This window comes from Takifugu rubripes, chromosome 2, assembly GCF_901000725.2.
Source record: "Takifugu rubripes chromosome 2, fTakRub1.2, whole genome shotgun sequence".
Classification (NCBI taxonomy): Eukaryota; Metazoa; Chordata; class Actinopteri; order Tetraodontiformes; family Tetraodontidae; genus Takifugu; species Takifugu rubripes.
The window spans coordinates 8,450,382-8,470,189 of NC_042286.1; the positions used below are offsets into that span (position 1 = coordinate 8,450,382).

The 19,808-nt window shown below is 44.5% G+C and overlaps 1 protein-coding gene and 1 long non-coding RNA gene across 6 annotated transcripts; one reads left to right on the forward strand and one right to left on the reverse strand.

Annotated features, from left to right (window-relative positions):
* Window positions 1-752: 752 nt before the first annotated feature.
* Window positions 753-7,858, reverse strand: LOC105418365 (uncharacterized). Its single transcript, XR_965612.2, has 3 exons — window positions 7,155-7,858; window positions 5,008-5,110; window positions 753-1,952 (listed from the first exon to the last, which is right to left on the reverse strand). It is a non-coding gene; the product is annotated as an uncharacterized lncRNA (long non-coding RNA).
* A 646-nt stretch (window positions 7,859-8,504) lies between these two features.
* grhl1 (grainyhead-like transcription factor 1) lies at window positions 8,505-19,454 on the forward strand. 5 transcript variants are annotated; one of them, XM_029827171.1, is made up of 16 exons: window positions 8,505-8,861; window positions 10,756-10,945; window positions 11,224-11,297; window positions 11,417-11,550; window positions 11,624-11,859; window positions 12,365-12,447; window positions 12,619-12,772; window positions 12,862-12,973; window positions 13,276-13,370; window positions 14,499-14,742; window positions 14,839-14,966; window positions 16,344-16,372; window positions 16,583-16,671; window positions 17,595-17,680; window positions 17,917-17,981; window positions 18,312-19,454. In XM_029827171.1, exons 2-16 carry the CDS (start codon window positions 10,880-10,882, stop codon window positions 18,424-18,426), a joined length of 1,710 nt encoding a protein of 569 aa, XP_029683031.1. In that variant the 5' UTR covers window positions 8,505-8,861; window positions 10,756-10,879; the 3' UTR covers window positions 18,427-19,454. The 5 variants fall into 5 exon arrangements, with proteins under 5 accessions (XP_029683031.1, XP_011616072.1, XP_011616076.1 ...); XM_011617770.2 differs by lacking the exon at window positions 8,505-8,861 and adding an exon at window positions 8,881-9,063; XM_011617774.2 differs by lacking the exon at window positions 8,505-8,861 and adding an exon at window positions 8,881-9,063 and having other exon boundaries at window positions 16,586-16,671.
* Window positions 19,455-19,808: the final 354 nt, after the last annotated feature.

The following is a 19,808-nucleotide window of genomic DNA, read 5'->3' on the forward strand; positions in this document are numbered from 1 at the left end:
ATTAGTGCTTTGATTTCATGGTGATGAAGTCACCTCACCAAAAATCAGCTTATAATGGCAAATATTTTATACACACAATAATTCAATGTAACTTTATTTACATAGTATCTAGTACAATCAAGATTGTCTTTGAAACTGCCTGCTAAGTGGAAGAAACACTGGGCAGGACCAGGCTCGTTTGGCTGACCTCTTTTTTCGTTTGCTGCGTTTGGACAGACCCGAGCCTGTCTCAGCCGAGGGTCACATCAGCCGCCCCATCTACCTCTCAGCAACAGGGGGAAAGAAGCAAATAGGTGCACTTTTTCAGAAAGTCACCCTGGACACCAAGACTGACCTCTGTCCTTTGCAGGACTGTTTTTATCAGTTGCTCTGCTGTTGTTTCCTTCTCATGTTACAGATTCTTCTGTGTTGCTTTCCTTACCCCCTGCTGAGCTGCTGTCACCATAGCAAACCTGCCTGCACACACTCTTCACCAATTACTAAACAATTGAATCTATGTGACGGCAAAAGGAAACAAAACATTCTGAACATGAGAGCGTCGAAGTTTGTCTCCTCTATGATGCATTACATTCACCCTGTACATTTCCTACTTTAAATACTATATCCAAGGAACGCAATAAATACCAGGTGGTCATAAACACACAAAGGATATCCTTGGAGGAAGCACTGCAGCAGGGACGTCTGCAAACAATGCTTCGAACGGAAGTGATTTATGACACATATAACAAAATTTGATACGATATGTAGAACTGTGTTAAGGTCTTTTATTAGTTTTAAAGCTTTCTTCAGTTTTGATGGGGTAATAAATTTGACTTGTGGAATTATATTGCATGATATAAGCTTTATGCTTTTGTGGCGTGTGCAACAATAACAGCTGGATATCAGCGTTGCTATTGTTATCAATAGTTTGTTGCAGTGATGTCACTTGGTTATTTGTCAGAGGAGTGTAGAAAGACTTATCAGGCTGCAGGTCATAATACTTCCACAACAATCATTCTGTCAATAAGGTTAGTGACGCTAACAGCTATAAACCGTTAGGTAATGTGTTCTTTACTTTTTCTCAGTTAGCCTAGCTAGCTAGCCTCCTCTGAAGTTACCTGTCGGCTCATTTCCAGGTGAAATTTCCACCATTATCTATCTTATTTTTGCCTGTGATATGTTTTTATTGTTAGGTTGTTTGTTTGGGTGTGTTACATTTATTTTGTAAGTTAAAAAAAAAAAGGAAGAGCGTTAATAATTCTTGATTAATTTTGCTAAATTTTTGTCACAGTCTGTCAGCAAACAACACAGTTTGCTTTGTTTCAACACAGTTGAACAAAGCTATTCAGGGGTTTAGGACACCTCTGATGACAGCATGCCCCAGTCATTCCAGCATGGGTTTCTGAAGAACACGCCACTCCCTGCAGATATGTTTACACAGAGCAGTGATGAGAAAACAACCCGCTGGATGCTGGCTGGGCAGGAAACGGTGGTGTTTACAGACACCAGGTGGGGGGTACCTGCAGCTTTGACAGGTCGCTATGTCCTTGAGCATGAGTGCGGTTTGTTACTTGAGTTCCAGCCATTCCTTCCCGTCCATGCGCCTTCAGAGCAAAACAAACCGCACTCCTAAGATTTCGTCTCAGGGCCCATGATCGCTCTTAGCCGCCCTCTCCCCAGCGTAACGAATGCAGCCTCCTCTTTTCACTTAGTAGGAAGGAAAAATCTCCTTTATTATTCTCTTGAATTCATTTCCATAGCGACCAGCGGCACGCCGCTGATGTTTTTGTGGTAATGGTGGTGAGGGAGGGGACGGACATGGTAGTAGCATCTGTGAGAGTGGGCCAAGGAGAAGCAAGGAGAACATTGGGGGGGTTGGGGGGGGGACTTCCTGTACTTGCTTCCTGTTTCCTGTTTCCTCCCCCACGCAAGATGAAGTGTCTGTCCTTCACTTCCTTTGTCCATGTTTTTTTCTAAAAAAGAACAAAATCCAAAAAAAGGTGACTATGAAATATTCATGAAAGAGAGAAGAGTCACACTGATGTCTGTGTGTGTGTGTGTGTGTGTGTGTGTGTGTGATATCAACCATCTGCAGCGTCAGTTAGAGCTTCCTTATTTCCATATTTGAGAGCTCCTGTACACGGCTCTACATAACATTTGCATAAGAATACAGCCCAAAAGGCTGAGGGCACGGCACTTAAACCCTCTTCAGTGTGTGGCAGTCGTGCGCGCGCGTGTGTGTGTATGAGAGAGAGTGGCCAGTTTCTTTCCTCACGGTGCCACAGAATGGAAGACATGTTGAAACCCGATGAAAAAAAAATGCGTTACACAACTCTTAAAAGCAGAAGCGTTAGAGTGGGCGTGTGCACGAGCACATACATGTTATCGCATACTGCCCCCTGCTGGTGCCCTCCGCACCCTGCTGCACCCGTAAGAATATTTGTATCCACTTTATGCGTCAGATTTTTCTTTATTTAAAAAAAAAAAAAAACTTAGCATAGTAAGATAAAAATCTCCACAACACATCTGTGTTTCCTGTTGGCTTGTTTGGAAAGATACTCAGCCTATGATTTATCTTTTAAGGCCTTTAAAGTTGATTAAATCCGGGTTGTTTTGTATTGATTTTGTCTTGTGTTTTCCTAGCCTGTTTTGGAAATTCATGTGTCTTTAATGTGTTTTAAAAAAAACTAAGTCATTAATGACCGATGTCATTATTCATTAATACAAAAGCCACAAATGTCACTTCTGCCTCACAAAGCTCCGAGACAGAGAAGCTAAACTTTAACGTACCAAAAGGAGAGTTTTGCCATCTGTTATTCAGCATTCATTAATTTTTCTCAGCTCCACCTCAGGCTTGATGGGAGGCAGAGGAGATGCTGGTTTGAGTGGTATGAGGATCAGATAACAGAACCACTAATTTAAAGTTTCACTCTTAGCACGCCCTTTGACCCCACTTCACTACACCTTAATTAGCTTTGGGACTAAACTCATAAAATAAACTCATAAACACGATTCTTACTTTCCTTCAGCATGACCCAACGTGGCTGCATTGATGCAACCTGTATTGTCTGTAAGTTTCAATAACCCACTAAAGCCAGGGGATGATGCGAGCTCTGCTCAATATTGAACCCACCGGATGAATTTTGGCTCTAACTGTGGGCGAGGAGCACGAAAAGGGTGTGAGAGCCGCTCCTCCCACACATTAGACGATGGCGGCAACTGGCGGGCGGCAGCCAACGGTTGGCTGGAGGACAACAGAAACTGCTGCAGGTCCGTGCATGCCCTGATAAATGCGTTACTGCCACAGACCTGTGACTGAGTGTATCAAATTGATTTGATAACACCGCAGTGAAACTTCTCCAGAGAAACAGAGAGGCTTCATTTGCCGTAGCCCTCATGGGTTAAGAATGACTGATGACGTTTATGGGTCAGGTGTTACACCAGGACCAACACAGCCCCACGACACTTTATTTTTACTCCTTTTATTTCCGCCTTTGTCTCCTCTCAAGCACACATTTTGCATTTGAAAGATTCCCCTTTGAGGGTGGATTCTTCTCTCACCCTCAGCGAGAGCACGTGTGCGACTCCCACGGCATGCATGAAGCCTGACCCCGGTGGGTGTTTGCCCAGGTCACACATGTGCAAGAACATTCTCCATCTTCAACTGGAATTTTCCAGTTATGCTCCTATGAGCTGCTAGTTGATGAGGAGATCGAGTCTTTTTTAACGAGCGGTTGGTATTGGTGTTAGAAATTCAGAACATCTGAGGTGGGGGGAGGACTGCTGCTGTTAGAACTGTATTCTGGGGAGGTCAAATCAATCACGACAGCCATAAGAACTGGCCTGGGCAGTACGGGAGGCTGCGTGTGACAACTAGACCAGCTTGTTCTGCAGTCTCCCACGCTTTCTCAAACAATAACCGCCTTCACTCCGAAGTCACCTCCCTGGTCCCGACCATAAACCACTTCTTCAGCATTCAGCCTCGCAGCAACAGTCAGGTTAATAATGTGCATATTATTGTCTGCCTGTTCGCCATGAGAGTGAGGATGAACAGTGAAAAGGTTGCTTTGTTTTTTTTGTTGTTATTTTTAGAGACTGGGAGATTAGTAAGGTCTCTAACATAAAACAAATAATAATAAAGTTTCAGGGTTTATAACTGTATCATCTGCAAAGAATGTATAGAATTTTTACCAGAGGCTCGTTTTTATTGTTATTAACCAGTGGGTTTGCTTTGTTTCCACCAGAACATCCAGTGCTGCTAAAGCACCTGTGCCTGCCTTACACTGTATTTAGATGCTGGTTTCCCATGAACCTGTGTCTTAAAATAATACTCTGATGCTTCTGTGTTTACCAAGGAATGTTGTGTGTTTGGTTTGCTGACATTCTTCCACCATTAGTCTGACTGGCTGCTAAAACCTCAGTCTTGTGGCCAATTGTAAATACAAAACAAGTTAGCATGGTGTCGCTTTTTATGGGATTAAGAGTGGATCAAATAAAGACTCAGTCAGGGAAGGGGCAGCAGAGCTCATAACAAAGGGGAGATAGAAACTGACACAAAAACACAACAAGTAAAATTCTGTTTTGAATGTCATGGAAATGTCAAGACCTGTACAGCTGTTCACAATTAAATTCTCAGCTTACTGGGAAACTGCTTTTTAAAATGTCAGTTGGCTGAATTCCACAACAAAGATTTACAGATGAATATATTAGCAGACCTGCAGGGCCTGTTCATTTAAGTAACAAACGGCCAACGTTCGTTTACGCTACACTGAAAATATCTGTTTTACAATACAGATTTTCTTTGAGTCTCAAAGTCTTTGACTTTCAGATAGTAGGTAAAGAACATTATTTAATGGATAAAAATGCGGTTAAACCCTGCCTGACACACAGAAACAGATGGAAACAGTAAAAAACAACTTGTTATTTCACACAGTCATATAAATATGTTAAAGCTAATTTAATGCTCTATCAGAACCCCAATATTTAATAAACAGTACCCAAGAAAGAATGAAATGACATGTACACTACCTGTATTCTAAACTTTACCATTCCAAAGAGTTCCAAGGGGATCCATCTTCAAACCCCTTCAGCATACGACAAGACAGAAATCCAAATCCCTACAATGATGACACTAAAAGAGATAACTATCAATGGCTTTGCTAAGCAGCTTAACTAAAAAAAATCACGTCAAATCGCTTCAATGTGGAATGTAACAGTTTAAGGTAAAACATGCGGGATGGCAAAAATATTATTGCAGTAACTCAAGATAATGCCAAAAAATTTACTAATTTTCTGCTGATGCCATGCGGTTATACCCATAGCAAAATAACTAAAATGCACAATTAAATTACTGAACACGGGGTATTTGTATTAATGCATTCACGACATTACCTTTTTACATAACGATGTGTGTAACAGTCCATCGGGCAGGTGGGTTTTGTTTTGTTTTGAAACAAAACACACACTTCATTAGGAATCCCTGAATCCCAAAACACTTGGGGGGGGGGAGTCCAAGCCCTGTTTCCCTAATTCTGTGTGTGTGTGTGTGTGTGTGTGTGTGTGTGTGTGTGTGTGTGTGTGTGTGTGTGTGCGCGCGCGCGCGCGCGCGCGCGCGCATACATAGTGCGTATACGCTGATGCGGGCCTGTACTGCCCCCAGTCTCGGTGTTTTTACTGTCATCAGTCCGATACCATCAACGACAACTTCAGCAGAAGTAAAGAAACCATCATGAAAATACCAGTCGAATAAAGAGAACCCAACTGAGAAGGGATGCAGCTACTGCAGCAGAGCACTGGTAGTGAAGAAGTGTTGAGCTGCACTAATAACATAATATTTGTGCATCACACTCCTTATTAAGTAAATGTTACTGTTGAGTGAGCTTTTTTTTCCCACAGTCCCCACTGACAACCTCCAGAGAACTAAAAGATGATAATGATCTTCCCAAAAAAAATAAAAATACGGCCGCTCACATCCACAATCCCCCCTCCCCCCCTGTTTACCCAACAATAGCTTCTCCAGACTGGAGCTGAAAGTGGTCCAGTCTGAGCTCAAACACACCCCAGTTAAGTTACCAGGCCTCCGACAAGTGCTCACACGCCGGAAAAGATGGCATTTGCATCTTATTTCCATCCCGGTTAAATGCCTGGAGTGAACACAACTGTTTTCCAGGGAGGTGGAGAGCGGGGACTGGGGGGGGGTGGAGGGGGGGAGTATGTTGAGTAAATTGACAGAGGCATCCTGGAGGGTTCAAGCCGTTGGAAAACTGTTAGGATCATCTGCGTGTGCATACAGCGGGGTCGGGTTGGACAGGACAATTGGCACTTTTACACCTTGTCTGCTTGTGCATTGATCACAGAGACACTTTAAAAATAATGATTCTTTTTGTCTCTCTGTCTTTCCCGGTCGTGAGATCATCACTCAGCCTCGGGCTGTTGGACGCTCATAACTGCAGGAAGCCCTGCCTGGGTGTGGGTTCCAATCTGCTGAAGAGCTGAGCACATGTGACAACAGGGAAAAAGAGGTTGCTTCAGCCTTTATATTGAGATGTCAAAATGTTGTTGTTTTTTCCCATTTTGTTGAAGTGAATTCTGGGTAACTGAGTATTCCTGTGCATTCTGGACAGCCTCCACATATCTTTAGACAGCTTTGTCAGGGGAAGTTTATAACACATAATAATCTAATATTAGGGATTTTTAAGATACTCAGAATGCGGTTGGTGGTTTCGCCCTTGCAAAAGTGTCATGAAATAAATAAAAATCAAAGTAGTACTTTTGGACCTGCTGAGCCTATGGAGCCAAAGGGTCCCCGAACCCTCAGGACATAAATAATCAAGCTTTGGAAATAAAATGATGATTATAACACAGGGTAAGAAAAATGTAAAGTTGAAATTTCTTAAATTTGGCCAAACAAAAGAGCCCCAGCAGGCCCCCAGGGGTCTGACATGCAGATGAAATTGTCATTGTGAGAGTGTGTGTGTGAGAGTGTGTGTCCTTTACTTAGAAAAGTTCTAGAATATATCAAATTGAATAGGAATATACAATCTAAAGTTTCCTACAAGTGCACAACCCCCATTGGTTGTTTGTTATTCAATATTCTCTGCTGTCATATTGATTTAAGTAAGTTTGAACCACTGCATGTGTGTGTGTGTGTGTGTGTGTGTGTGTGCGCTTCTAACCCATATCTGTCCACATCTTGGAATATTCTGGCAGTTGGGTTGGATCTCCGGGTTAATCCAGACTTCCATTTCCTCAGTCTGTTTGGCCCCTGCCTTTGTTCCCTACCGGGTTGATGGACTCCAGCTCTGGAACAGCCCCCCCCCCCGACCCATCTATGTATGCACATGCATACATGCTCACAGATCTTTGGATTATCCCATGTCCTCAGTGCAAACACAAACAAGCTGCAGGAGAAGCAGGTGTCCTTCTTCTGGGATAAATAAACAGCAAACCAGGATCCAGGAGCAGGAGGTTGAATCAGAGGAGGGGGAGGAGGTGGTGCCTGGGTCTGGGAGAGAAACTGGCTAAGAACATCACTGATAGCATCTTTTAAGCTGTTTGTTTTTCCTGGTGGTGTTTCTTTTTGCCCAGTGTTTTCTGGGTGTTAGCGATCATCGTGCATGCATGTTTGTGTGATCGCGAGTTGCTTTTGAAGATTCCGAATAACTGAGATGATGCAAACACAAGCAGAAGCCCAAATTCCTGACTTGCAGGCACAAACCATAAACTTCTATGCATTTAATTACTAAAGCTTTTGGTGACTTCCATTGTCTTTGCAGCCGCTCGGCACAAAATGGCTCCCTTTCGCTTGTTTCTAACTGTTAAGAAACCCCCGCTACTCAGATTCTACTTGTAATGTTTTCTGTGGTTTCAAGACAGAAATGTGCCTGTTTGTAACCTGCAGCTGGATGAGCTTATGCTAATCTATCCTCCAGGAGAATGTAAACAACAGCCTGTGTCATCACCAGAAACTGTTACCTCTTTACAAAGCATTAAAACAACTCTTTTACAGGCAACAGACGCTTGTAGCTGCTAATGATGCATTTTCATTCTTTTTTTATACAATACATTTTATATGAAAGGGTTAAAACATATATAATGCATTCAGAGAGAAAACCCAGCTCTGAAAAGGTTACAGTCAATATAAAATAATTAGACAAGTTTGCTTCATCAACAACTTAACAGCCAAATTAAAGGACCAGTTCACTAATTTTCACATTCACTTTAAATGTGGGGAAACACCCAGTCAGGCTGCTTTTGTTTGATGTAGCTCCTTCTCACCCACCAACCTGAAGTTTCAACCATATCTCTCAGCAAATTAACAGGATGATACATGCATTTAAAAAAAAAAAAAAAAAACACATTTCCGCCAGGTTATTAGTTGTTATTAACCTGTAATTGAATTTAATTTGTTCTATTAATTATATTCCTTTTTGTGTTGTGCTATAAAGAAATTCCAATACGACTACAAGTAAAATCATGGTGAAAGATGATATTGGTAGCTTTTATTGTAATGGAGAATATTGGATTCCTTAGAATTTTAAACACCCTTGATTGAAAAGTGTAGTAACCTGAGCACAAATGTAAATTCAAGTACAACATGTGACTCCTAAATACAAAAGAGGGAAAGTTTATAGAAGCACCCGAGTAAAATGCAGGCACCCTGATAGATGTTTATGTCCTATAACTTTTTATGTTTTCACTAGGTCTTTTTTTCCAAACCGGTGATGACTATATCAAGTTTTTAACCCTGTTCTCCGAGTACTCGCCGTTTGGTCCCTCCAGGTAGACGCCCAGATGAGCCAATCAGCGGCCGCGATCCGGCAATTGACAGCGTGGCCTCGCCCCCTCATCCACCTGTAATCCAATCCGCGCTTCAGTCACAGGTAAAACCGGCCTCAATTTCCACAGCTTTGCCCCCCCAAAAAAAGCGAGAAAAGCCGACAAAACGAGTTCTCTCAGTCGGGGACACCTTGTTTTCCCTTATCCGGCGTTAGCGGCGCAACAACGTAAAGAAGACGGATCGGATTTTCAGTACCAACTAGAAAGTCCAGTTCGACCGACCGAAATGTCACAGGAGCATGACAAGTAAGTTGTCCTGACTCTCCACCTTTAGCCTGCACGGGAGGACGGGTTGACACAAGAAGTTTGTAATAATAACTGTAAATATTTTGTGGATATTCTTTTTTGCACTTTTTTTCGCGCTGGCGCTACAAACGGACCCCCAGGAGCGCGGGCCCCGGTCCGCTCCACCTCTGTCCTGCAGCCGCTGCCTGATATTTAAAATCATCCCGACATCTGCGTTTTAGCACTATTTTATGTCCGTTTTGGGGGGTTGGATGTGTTTTTGAATTTAAGTCTGCTTTAAGACTGGTTTCCATGGGATAAATGTCTGCATCTCATTTTGTCCCCTGCGTCGTTCACCTGTCATATCCAAGCCTGTACAGGTGCTTCTCCACCTGTCGTGCGAGCGGAGGCGCAGGAAGCGTCCCGTGACAGCGATGTGCTGTTCGCTGTTTGATTTTGCCCTAAGCTCTAACTGTTATGTGGATAGTCTTAATGATGTTTGTTCAAGAATAAATATGGGGCTGAGAGCAGCGCTCATAAAGGGAAGAAAACGGTCTCTGCTGCGGGCGGTTTGGACAAGAATAGATACTTTATAAAATTAATAGTGTTGGTTTAGATGTCCGCCAAATATTTAATTTTCCCCCCTTTTTATTTTAACTTGGAGGACAGTGACAAGGAGAGCTTGCGAGGAGTGAAACTGTACACCTGTTAGGCGTTGGCCCCGACTACATACAGACAATACAAGCAAGCGCTACCATATGTATGAGGTTATGTTTTTGTGTGTGTGTGTGTGTGTGTCAGAAGATAACATCTGCACACATCTGCAGTCCTAAACGGCCAAAATGGACGAATAAACGAGTCTGTCTCTGCATCTGTGCTGCGATTTAATGCCCTGCAATTAAATTTAACGCATAATAATGGAGTGTGTCTCTAAATCGGGATCTTGGGTTGCCTTTTAAGAACAGCACAGTTAGAGATAGTTTTACTAATTAACACTTCTTTTCCATGCAGAGAAACAAAAAAAAGGTTTTAGACTCATATTAATGATATTAATTAAAGAAATTGTAATGTGTGTGTGTGTTTGGGGGGGGGCGGGGGTGAAGAAATGGTACTTTCTTTGCTCCTGCTTCTTAAGATAAAATGTCTAAGCAAATATAAAGTGAACAAACGTTCCCAATTATATATGTTCATATGGAGGTTCCTATTAGAGTTCCCAGCATCTTCTCCCCTGGGGTATTTGTTCTGCATGTATAATGACAGAATACAACAAAACATCTGAGCAGCTCCTTCACCTGCTCCATGGAGGAGGAACGAGGAAGGCCGCGGTTATTTTCTGCAAACAGGTTCTCGGCAGCGAGCGCAGGAATGCCGCCAGGGCAGACGCGACACCTCTGGTCACCACCTCAGCCAATCAGCGCTGCCCGAGCCGTCACACTGGACAAGCCTGTAGATCAGCCCTCACCCGGGTCGTCTCGGCTGTGACATGTTGCACAATCGCTGAAAAGCTTGAACAACTGGTCCCGCGGATGACACCGTTTATCTCTCGTAACTGGCCTGTTTTCAAACGCTGTGATTGTTGGCGTTGGATTTGTGAACGTGACGCTTGTGTTATTCCAAAGTATATAAGCCCTTACTGACGCGGGGGCATCAAAGCACACCCTCTCTGACCTACCCAGTGATAAGCGAACTCATGAACTTGTCGTCCTTCTGCAGCAAGCGGGCGGTCCTCGTTCTCCAGAACGAGCCGGGTTACGGGGGCCAACGCCGCTCCTTCACCACTGAGGATGAAGCCTGGAAATCCTTCCTGGAGAATCCTCTGACGGCAGCCACCAAGGCCATGATGAGCATAAACGGAGACGAGGACAGCGCGGCAGCTCTGGGCCTCCTCTACGACTACTACAAGGTATTAAAAACGCCCGCTGAACCGCGCAGACACCAAACGCTTGAGAGTTGCGGCCCTAATAAATCAAAAGTGCAGAATCACACGTGGGGGAGGGGATCGACTTACAAATCTTTTCACCCGCCTGACCTTCACCTGTCGTCGGACCATAAGCAACATCTGCAAGGCAGAGCGTGCGCCGCGTAACTGATCCACTCATGCGCCCAGACAGCCGGCCACGCTGGGGTGGTTGGATGTGATGTGGTCAGATACTGAGCGGCTGTGTTTACCCACCCATACAGGTGCCCAGGGAAAAAAGAACAATACCCCAGAACAAGCCAGAAGCGCTCATCTGTGACGTGGATCCCAACAAGAGGTGAGCGGCAGGAACCCTCCGCTTGGCTCAAGAGCGATTCGGCGCCTGGCCAAAACCCCACAAATGAGGGTAGTTTTGATCTTTTTAACTCTTTGTGATGGGGTTTGTCCATGCTGCAGACACCAGCTCCAGGCCGGACACTCCATAACATCACTGCACGATGTCGGGATGGAGAACAAGATCCAGGTGGTCAAGGGGCCCTTCAATATTCTGCAGCTGGCCCAGGACAAAAGGAGCCAGTTCTCCTCACCAGGTCTGCCAGCATCTGCCAACACGGGCGGCGAGACGGGCTCAGAATATAAAAAAATCTGATTCTTTCCTTCCAGACACGACAGTCACAGTCTCCATCGCCACCGTGCCAAACTACCCGCCCATCAAGACGGAGGTGCCGAGCCACAGCTTCTCCGTGACCATGCCCAACAACTGCGCCGAAACCGACGGCCACGCGGGCGTCTTCGAGCGCCAGCTCGCTCACAACGGGGTCCAGTTCAGCCCCAGCACCCAGTCGTGCACGCCGCCCGACTCCACCTTTCCCGAGAGTTTCAAGGACAGTTCCCAGGAGGTGCGTGTTTCGATCCCCCCGCCCTCAGACCCTGTCCACAACCCCCCCTTTTCCTTCTCCTCTCCTCCTCTTTCCTCTCGTCTCTCTCGGGTCTCACCCATCAGACAAAAGGGTTTTCACCTGATCCTACGGAGCCAGCGGTGGGCTCAGCCTCCCCTGGTTTTATTTGAACGTGCCAAAATAGCGACCGGTGTATTATTATGTCATTGTCTCACCCACACAATAAAGTGCTGTACTTTTCTTCTACAATAGCCAAAGCCTTTTCTTCCCCCCTCTCTCCATTAACCCTGGGGGGGAATTAGCTAAGAAAAGAGTAACCCAACAAAACACCAGATCAGGAGGGGGGGTAAGGAGTTTTAACACCATGAAGGCAGCACCATGGATGTGGGAAAAGACGAATAAAGAGGCTGAAATGAAAATTACTGAATGAATCTCAGGAAGATTCTGTGTTGCCTTGATCCCCCCCCCCCCTTCACTCTTTATCTGTTTCCTTTTGGGGTTGCAGGTGTTCTCCTTCCCAGGGGAGCTCCAGTTACGCATGTCCTCCATAGCATCTGAAGAATATCCTCAGTTTGACGCTGCGCCAGGGTGAGTCGTGCCGCCGCCATTGACACCACAGAAAGGCCTCATTCATCACAGTCACAGGGGAGACACCAAATGCTGTGAAAGACAATTGTCTGCACACACGGGGGGGTTTTACTAGCGCTTAGCCCGCCGACTTGTGTCAAATCCATGTTTTGTGCATTCTCGATTTTGCAGGAATAACTTCGAGTACACCCTCGAGGCGTCCAAGAGTCTTCGTCAGAAGACGGGAGACGGGACCATGACCTACCTAAACAAGGGCCAGTTTTACCCCATCACCCTCAGGGAGATCGACAACAAAGGGATACAGCAACCCATCACCAAAGTCAGGGTAAGAGCGAAGGATTGAAAGACGGACACACCCGGAGCCGAGTGTCATCAGAACACTGCCGCCTCATCGCCGCGTGTGTTTATGTCCAGAGCGTGGTGATGGTGGTGTTCGGGGAGGAGAAATGCAGAGACGATCAGCTCAAACACTGGAAATACTGGCACTCCAGACAGCACACAGCCAAGCAGAGGTGCCTGGACATCGGTAAGTTACGTTAACATTATACACACAAACTCATAAATAATCACATACAAGTTAGATTTGTGTTAAAAGTATGGCCCCCATGTGGACACAAAATTCAGAGAAAGCACTAAAGTTCAAGTGGGTGGAAATCATAGAAACAAAGCTTCGTTTAAACAAAGCCCACAGCCCAATTAAATGTCTTTAGTCATAATTACTTTTAACGCAAGAGGAAACGCAGACAACAATAGATTCCCGACATCATCGACTGACGCATTGGTGAAGCTGCTTCCAGTGAGTCACTAAATTCTTGTTTTGTCTCATAGCCGACTACAAAGAGAGCTTCAACACCATTGGAAACATCGAGGAGATTTCCTATAACGCCATTTCCTTCACCTGGGACACCAGCGATGAGGCCAAAGTAAGACCCCAATCATGGACAAAAACCTGAGCAGAATTCAGGAAATGTCCTTCTTTTCACGCCCTTAAAGCCAAAAAAGGCTGATTCAGGCGGAGTCGTTTGCAGGCCGGGACGAAGGTTTCAGGTGTTGACCATCATCCACTTTGTCCATTGTGATCGCTCCAAACAGCCGTTAACGAAAATAGGGGTTTAGACAGAAGAGGGACGACGTCATTACCTCCTCCTGTGTGTTTAATCTGGTTGCATAGAGACGCCACTGCTGTGTGAGACTGGTCCAACTCGTCACCCCTATTGTGGTGCTTCATGCGAAGGCATTTCTCGGCATTTAAAAAAAAATCCGCCACAAGAAAGCTTGGCAGACCAAAACCTGTCCAACAGGAAGGAGACATGTTTATTGTGGTGTCGCTCTCTGGCATCGATCCACAGGAACAGCCTACAGACAGAAGTGGCACCTTGGCTCGTGTGTCCGTGTTTCTTTAGGACACACTTAACATAAATAAAGTCGCAGAACCGCTCACCAGGATGTGGACCTGCCTGCCTCATGACTCGAGGCCTTTGTTCATGGGATGTTTGTTTTCACGACGAATGAATGAGCGAGGGTGTTGTTTTCTTAAATGCACCACCCATTTACTCCATTTAGCATTTTATCAATATTTATTTGCTATGTATTGCAATTTTTAATGACATTAATTATTTTCAGGGTCTTTATGTGACCATTTAATTTAGTTATTATCTATAGTTATAGTTATGGATGCTAAGCTTTCTCTATTTAGGGCTTGGTAAATCAAAAAGATAATTCTCTTCTTTTTATGTATTGATATGGTTCCAAACGCCGTTGAGATGCTCCCCCCGAACAGATTTCCTGTTTGAAACAAAGACAATGGGGAGAACAAAGGATACATGTTGGACAGTTCCCAAAATGTCCAGTAGGGGGCAACAGAGGACACAAAATTAAGCATCAGCTGCAGGAATCTCCTTAATGCTCTTTAGTTTTTTAAAAAGCTATTTTTGTATGAATTTTTTCACTAGTACAGAGTAAATCAGCGTTTTTATTTGCATTTTTCTCTTTTCTTTAATGTGTTCCATGTTCTTTGTTGAGTCTTAATACCTTCTTCTATCTGTCCACAGATCTTCATCTCTGTCAACTGTCTGAGCACAGACTTCTCCTCTCAGAAGGGTGTGAAGGGTCTCCCTCTGAACCTGCAGATCGACACCTACAGCTACAACAACCGCAGCAACAAGCCAATTCACCGCGCCTACTGCCAGATCAAGGTGTTCTGCGACAAGGGAGCCGAGAGGAAGATCAGGGATGAGGAGAGGAAGCAGTCCCGTCGGAAAGGGAAGGTGGCCGAGCTCAACTCTGCCCTGGCCTGTGAGGAACTCCGCTGTCAAAACAAGTGATATTCAGACTGAAGCCAAGCAGATGACATTCTGAGGGTCTGTCCATTTGTGTGTGTCATCCCTTTAGTCGCGGATGTGAAAGTGCCCATCCTCCAGAAGCGCAACGACGTGACCATCTTCAAAATGATGACGGACTTCGAGACCCAGCCTATCCTGTTCATCCCCGACATTCACTTCTCCACCTTCCAGCGCCACGTAAGTGTCAGTCTGACAGACACGCGGTGAGCATGAGCGTTACCTGTGCAGGTCAAGGCTAGGTGCAATCACGTGTCTGCTGTAAAGTTTGACATTGACGCCGGTTTTCAATGTGCACGTGTACCTGTAGGCTTCATGGCTGCTGTGGCCCATAAATACTCTCGCTCAGCTGGGTCAAGCTGACCAGCTTAACAGGCAGAAACAGACAGCTGTGGTTTCCACTTCTGACAGGCCTCCCGCTCCCCGATGACTGGGTTTAAAGCTGCAGCATGAATCATTTACCAGTGACACGAGATGAGCCGGGGCTGTTTTGCAGATGATTAGTTGCTATGCTATTAGTTCAATTTAAATCCGACAGAAAAGATTTTTCTTTAAAAAAAATCAGTTTTATAACCAAGGTGCTCGTGCCCTGCTTGAGATACAGAGCATGAGCACATGACAGTCGTGGTTACAGTCATGTTATCAGTGGCGTCCATCTTCCCCGTGACTGAACTTTGTGCTGTGCACCTTCCATAGGAACACGTCACCTGACACTTGTACCCACATCTGGTTCGGGCCTATCATGCGCTCTCAGCAGCCGAGTTTACACGTTCTCCTCACATGCATTTTCCCAGGCTGCTCCTGTGTCCACCCAGAGTTCAGTGACATTTACATTAATCCTATTGTAACTCTAAACTGCCTCAGCAGTGACCCCGGTTGGTTAATGAGCAACACGCCTCCCTCTCGGCTCATTCATCCTAAATTTGCTTTGGAGGGGTGGCAGCGGGGGGGTATTTTTGTATCATTCAATGACACTGAACTTGAGTGGGTTGCTCTCGGATTCTGATAAACACAGGTTTATCTAAATGCCTGGAACGGACTTCTAAAAAAAGCAAGACTGTGATCAATAGGGCAAAGAAAACATGTTCGGTTGGCCCCCAGCGGTGGCGGGGCCAAAGCTGCAGCAGCTCGGGACCAACAGCCAATGACCATTAAAGGATTTCCCTTCAAAAGTTCTATGATTGCTGCTGTCCTGTAGGGATCAAAAACAAGGCACGTGTAGCTCATTTGAGTGGATCTTTTTTTTTAAAAAATCTTAGTTTTTTTTGTTTGCTTTTCGATCACATTTCCATTATTCTTGATCGGGTCAATATACATTAAAAGCTGCATCAGAAACAGGTGAAAGGTGCCCAACTGCTGCTGCTGGAGCATTCCACCTGCAGCCATTACAGAACCATAGATTTACCCTCCGTGCAGCGTTTATGGCTAAACTGTTAGTGTTATCTAGTTTATTACACTGACACATTGGTGATATTAGGCAGTAATAATCTTATATAATACAGTGTTGTAGGCTTGCTTTCGTTTCATGTAAGTTCTCCATTTCTGTTTCCTCTGCAGCCATTCTCAACAGAAGAAGGAGAGGAAAGGTGAGATGACGGATGCTCTGTTTAACTCCTTTCGCTCTTTGTCATTTTTGCATTGAAATGACCTTTGACCCTTGACCATTAAAAGCATGCTGGGGCTGCTGTTTCCAGGAATGCTAAAGGGCTTTTGTGCTGGTGTATGTTTTATGGCCTGTTAGCTGGCTGTAAGGGGCTTTTAAGCATTGATTTGTGTATGTGTACTTGTCCCTGCAGCAGCTCAGGCATGAAGAGATTACCCTTCAGTGACGATGAGTTCGCTTCACCTCCAAACAAAATGGCAAGAGAGGAGGAACCAAAGAAAGGTACCATGGAAAGGATGTGCTCTCAGGGGGGAAAATTAGTGTGTTCACATGCATGTGCGTGTGTGCTCCCTCTCTCTCTCTGCCATGTGATTATTGCTGCTTTCAAAACACACACATGCTCAGTGCCTTTAGAGATCGAACAAAATACCAATGTCAGGCAGGATGTGCAAACATGCAAACAATCCCGTGGCCTTTACTCCATAAACTATTCATAGACTTCAGCTTGCTGGTTCCCAAACCAGGCTGCAGACAGGATCTTTTGGAATTATGACCAGCTTAAAAATGATTTCTTCCTTTCTTTCTTGATAAAGACGTCGTTGAGAAAATTCCAACAGACTTCAGTGACTCCTTTAATTGGGTCATTTCGGTCTCTAAAATGACTAATTAATTGCTGAGTTGAGGCTTTATAACCTTTCTGCTGTTAAGACTGCGGCAGGCAGCTCTGAATCGCTGTGAACTGCCTCCTGGGCAGATGTGCACATTAATAATAATCATCTACGGCAGCTGTAGACCTCCCTGTGAAATATCTGTAACATTATGAAGCCACACTTCAGTCCCAGTCTTAGATTTTGCTCCATGAACAGGCCATAAAAACCTCATGTGTGAAGCTGACTTGAATTTTTTGTGTGAAGATGCCGCAAACAGCACCGGTTCCACAGGAGAGAATCAGCGATGTGTGGCCTCATTACTACTGCGTGACTCTCTGTGTTATCTGGCTCGTACTGTCTGTTACATGCTGTTAAGAGCGTGCGTTCAAACATTCGATATGCAGCAAACCTGCAAACTCATGACCCCTCCGAACTGTCCAAAGAAGTGCTTTTCTGTGAATTTAATCTCCAAATTTGTTTTTGCTGCAGTTGTGAATGTACTTTGTTTGGATGCCTGATTTTTTATTTATTAATTTTAATTTGCTCACCACACAGTCCTCCTATATGTGCGTAAAGAAACAGAGGAGGTGTTCGATGCCGTCATGCTGAAGGATCCAAGCCTGAAAGGCCTGGTGGAAGCTGTGAGTTCATTCTATTGCTGCGGATACTGTGTTTTTAGTCCGCAAAGTGTATAAGAGGGAGGGAAGAATGAAATCTGGGAGGGAATCCAGGACAATGGGGAGCAAATTAGTCTCTGTGGGATATAAGAAGTAAATTAATATAAACGTAGCTGGGGCTAAAGGACAGTAAAATAACAGATGAGACAGATGTCTGACATCTGCTGTGCGTCTTTGTTCAATATATCTGTTTGTTTCAGATCTCAGAGAAGTATGAGCTGCCTTTGGAAAAGATCGGAAAAGTCTATAAGAAGTGCAAGAAAGGGTGAGTCGACTGCAAACCTTTACGTCCTTAACAGCCTAAATTTCCATAATTAAAACACTTTAACAGAAAAGACAACAAGAATCCCCAAGTAAACAAATGCCACTGACAGCCTTCCACTGAATGCTGAGGCAGCCCAAACCCGCAGAGAGGTCAGGGGGTCACATTCACTGAATTCATCCTAGCTGCCGGCTCCCAGCTCTGCTAACGTGTGAACAGGCGGCAGCAGAGCGGCAGCTCTCCTCTCGCGAGCACTAATAGGAGCTCGCACTTATATGTTTGAGGCTGCAGCGCAATCACAAGTGATTAACGATTAATTCATGTCATCAACAGCATTCTGGTTCACATGGATGACAACATCATCAGGCACTACTCCAATGAAGACACCTTCCAGATCACCATGGAGGAGCTGGGGGGCATGTACAAGCTCACCCTTACTGAAATCTGACTGGGGACCAGCAGGTCACCCAGACGAGGGGGCAGGGGGGGGGATTGCAGGTTTACACGGCGATTATGGACTCCAAGTGAATTGTAAAAAAAAAAAAGTCTCGTGAGAGGAATCAGAAAAGCCATGAGGAGGCGTTTTGATTGATTTGAGCTAATTTGTACCACCTGAAATGTTGTCGCGCAGGATGCCTTTGGTGCTGCTACCTCATGCTATGCGAGCAGAAGTGTTTCTCAGATGTTTGTTGTTTTTTTTCTAAGAAAGCGACGCCGCTCCCTTCGTAATGCCCTAGCACTGATTATTTAAACTCATAAACACGTGTGTTTAGCGCGCAGACTGGAAAACATGGACGGAGCCCCAAGTGTATTCAAACCAAACAACGTGGCAGTATTTAGTCCTCCTCAGCCATCACACAGTTATGGGCCAATATTGTGAATATGTGTTGTCTTTATTAGTGTTAATATGGTTTTTTCTTGTGTGTGAATAAGACAAAGGATTTCTTTCAGATCAATTAAATAATCACTGTATTTTAAGTATTAAATTGATACTAAATTAATAGATTGTGAACCAGGCCTCACCTTCCATTATAAATCAGTTTTCATAAGTTGGATGAAGTGGGTGAATGAATATCTTATACATTCTATGCAGGCTGTTCTGAAAGTGCAATATGGGTATGGAGATTTACACACGTTCAGAAAGAATTGGATGCAGTATATAATGCATATTTGACGATAATGTTTAAGGTGGACATGTACATATTCGCTGAGTGGGTCCATACGATCGCTTCTTATGTCTCAGTACTTATTGTGTATATATTTATTATGAGAATGGATGTGGGTCCTTTTTTAAAAAAAAAAAACTAAAAACATATATAATCCATATTCTCAATAATATATGTTTTCTTCTTTTTATATGAAGTCATGCTAATTTTACATGTCACGGGACAAAAGTGTGGCCACAGGATTTTTCAATTCATGTATTTTGTAAAGTATTTCATGCACAAGGTTCCCAATAAATGCTGTCCAGTGAAAGGTGTGTGATTATCTTTTAAACATGTGATACTTCTGTTGCTGGGCACTTTAAGGCCTTCTGAGATCTAAAGTTTGTGTCTAATGACATGAAAACAAGTCGAGGTGATATCATTCAGCCATCTTGCTCATTATGACAGTTCTTTTCTTAGCTTTCCTCCAGAGCTAAAATTTAGTCGTGACTGTTGCCCCATCCCTCGCGCAGCAGATACCGGATCTGTTTACTGTTCACCCATCTGAGCAAAAGGCTCCGGACCAGAATGGTTCTGAGGGGCTGGCAACAGCACGTTCCCCCTGCCGGTGTGACCTTCAGCCCTCCGGTCTGAGTGACGCTCTGCATCCACCCCACAACAGTTG

Coding starts and splice junctions, on each gene's coding strand:
- grhl1 (XM_011617770.2), top strand. CDS start 9,044: ATGTCACAGGAGCATGACAA. Junction 10,946..11,223: donor TCCTCTACGACTACTACAAG/GTATTAAAAACG, acceptor CCACCCATACAG/GTGCCCAGGGAAAAAAGAAC. Junction 12,974..13,275: donor GCAGAGGTGCCTGGACATCG/GTAAGTTACGTT, acceptor TTTGTCTCATAG/CCGACTACAAAGAGAGCTTC.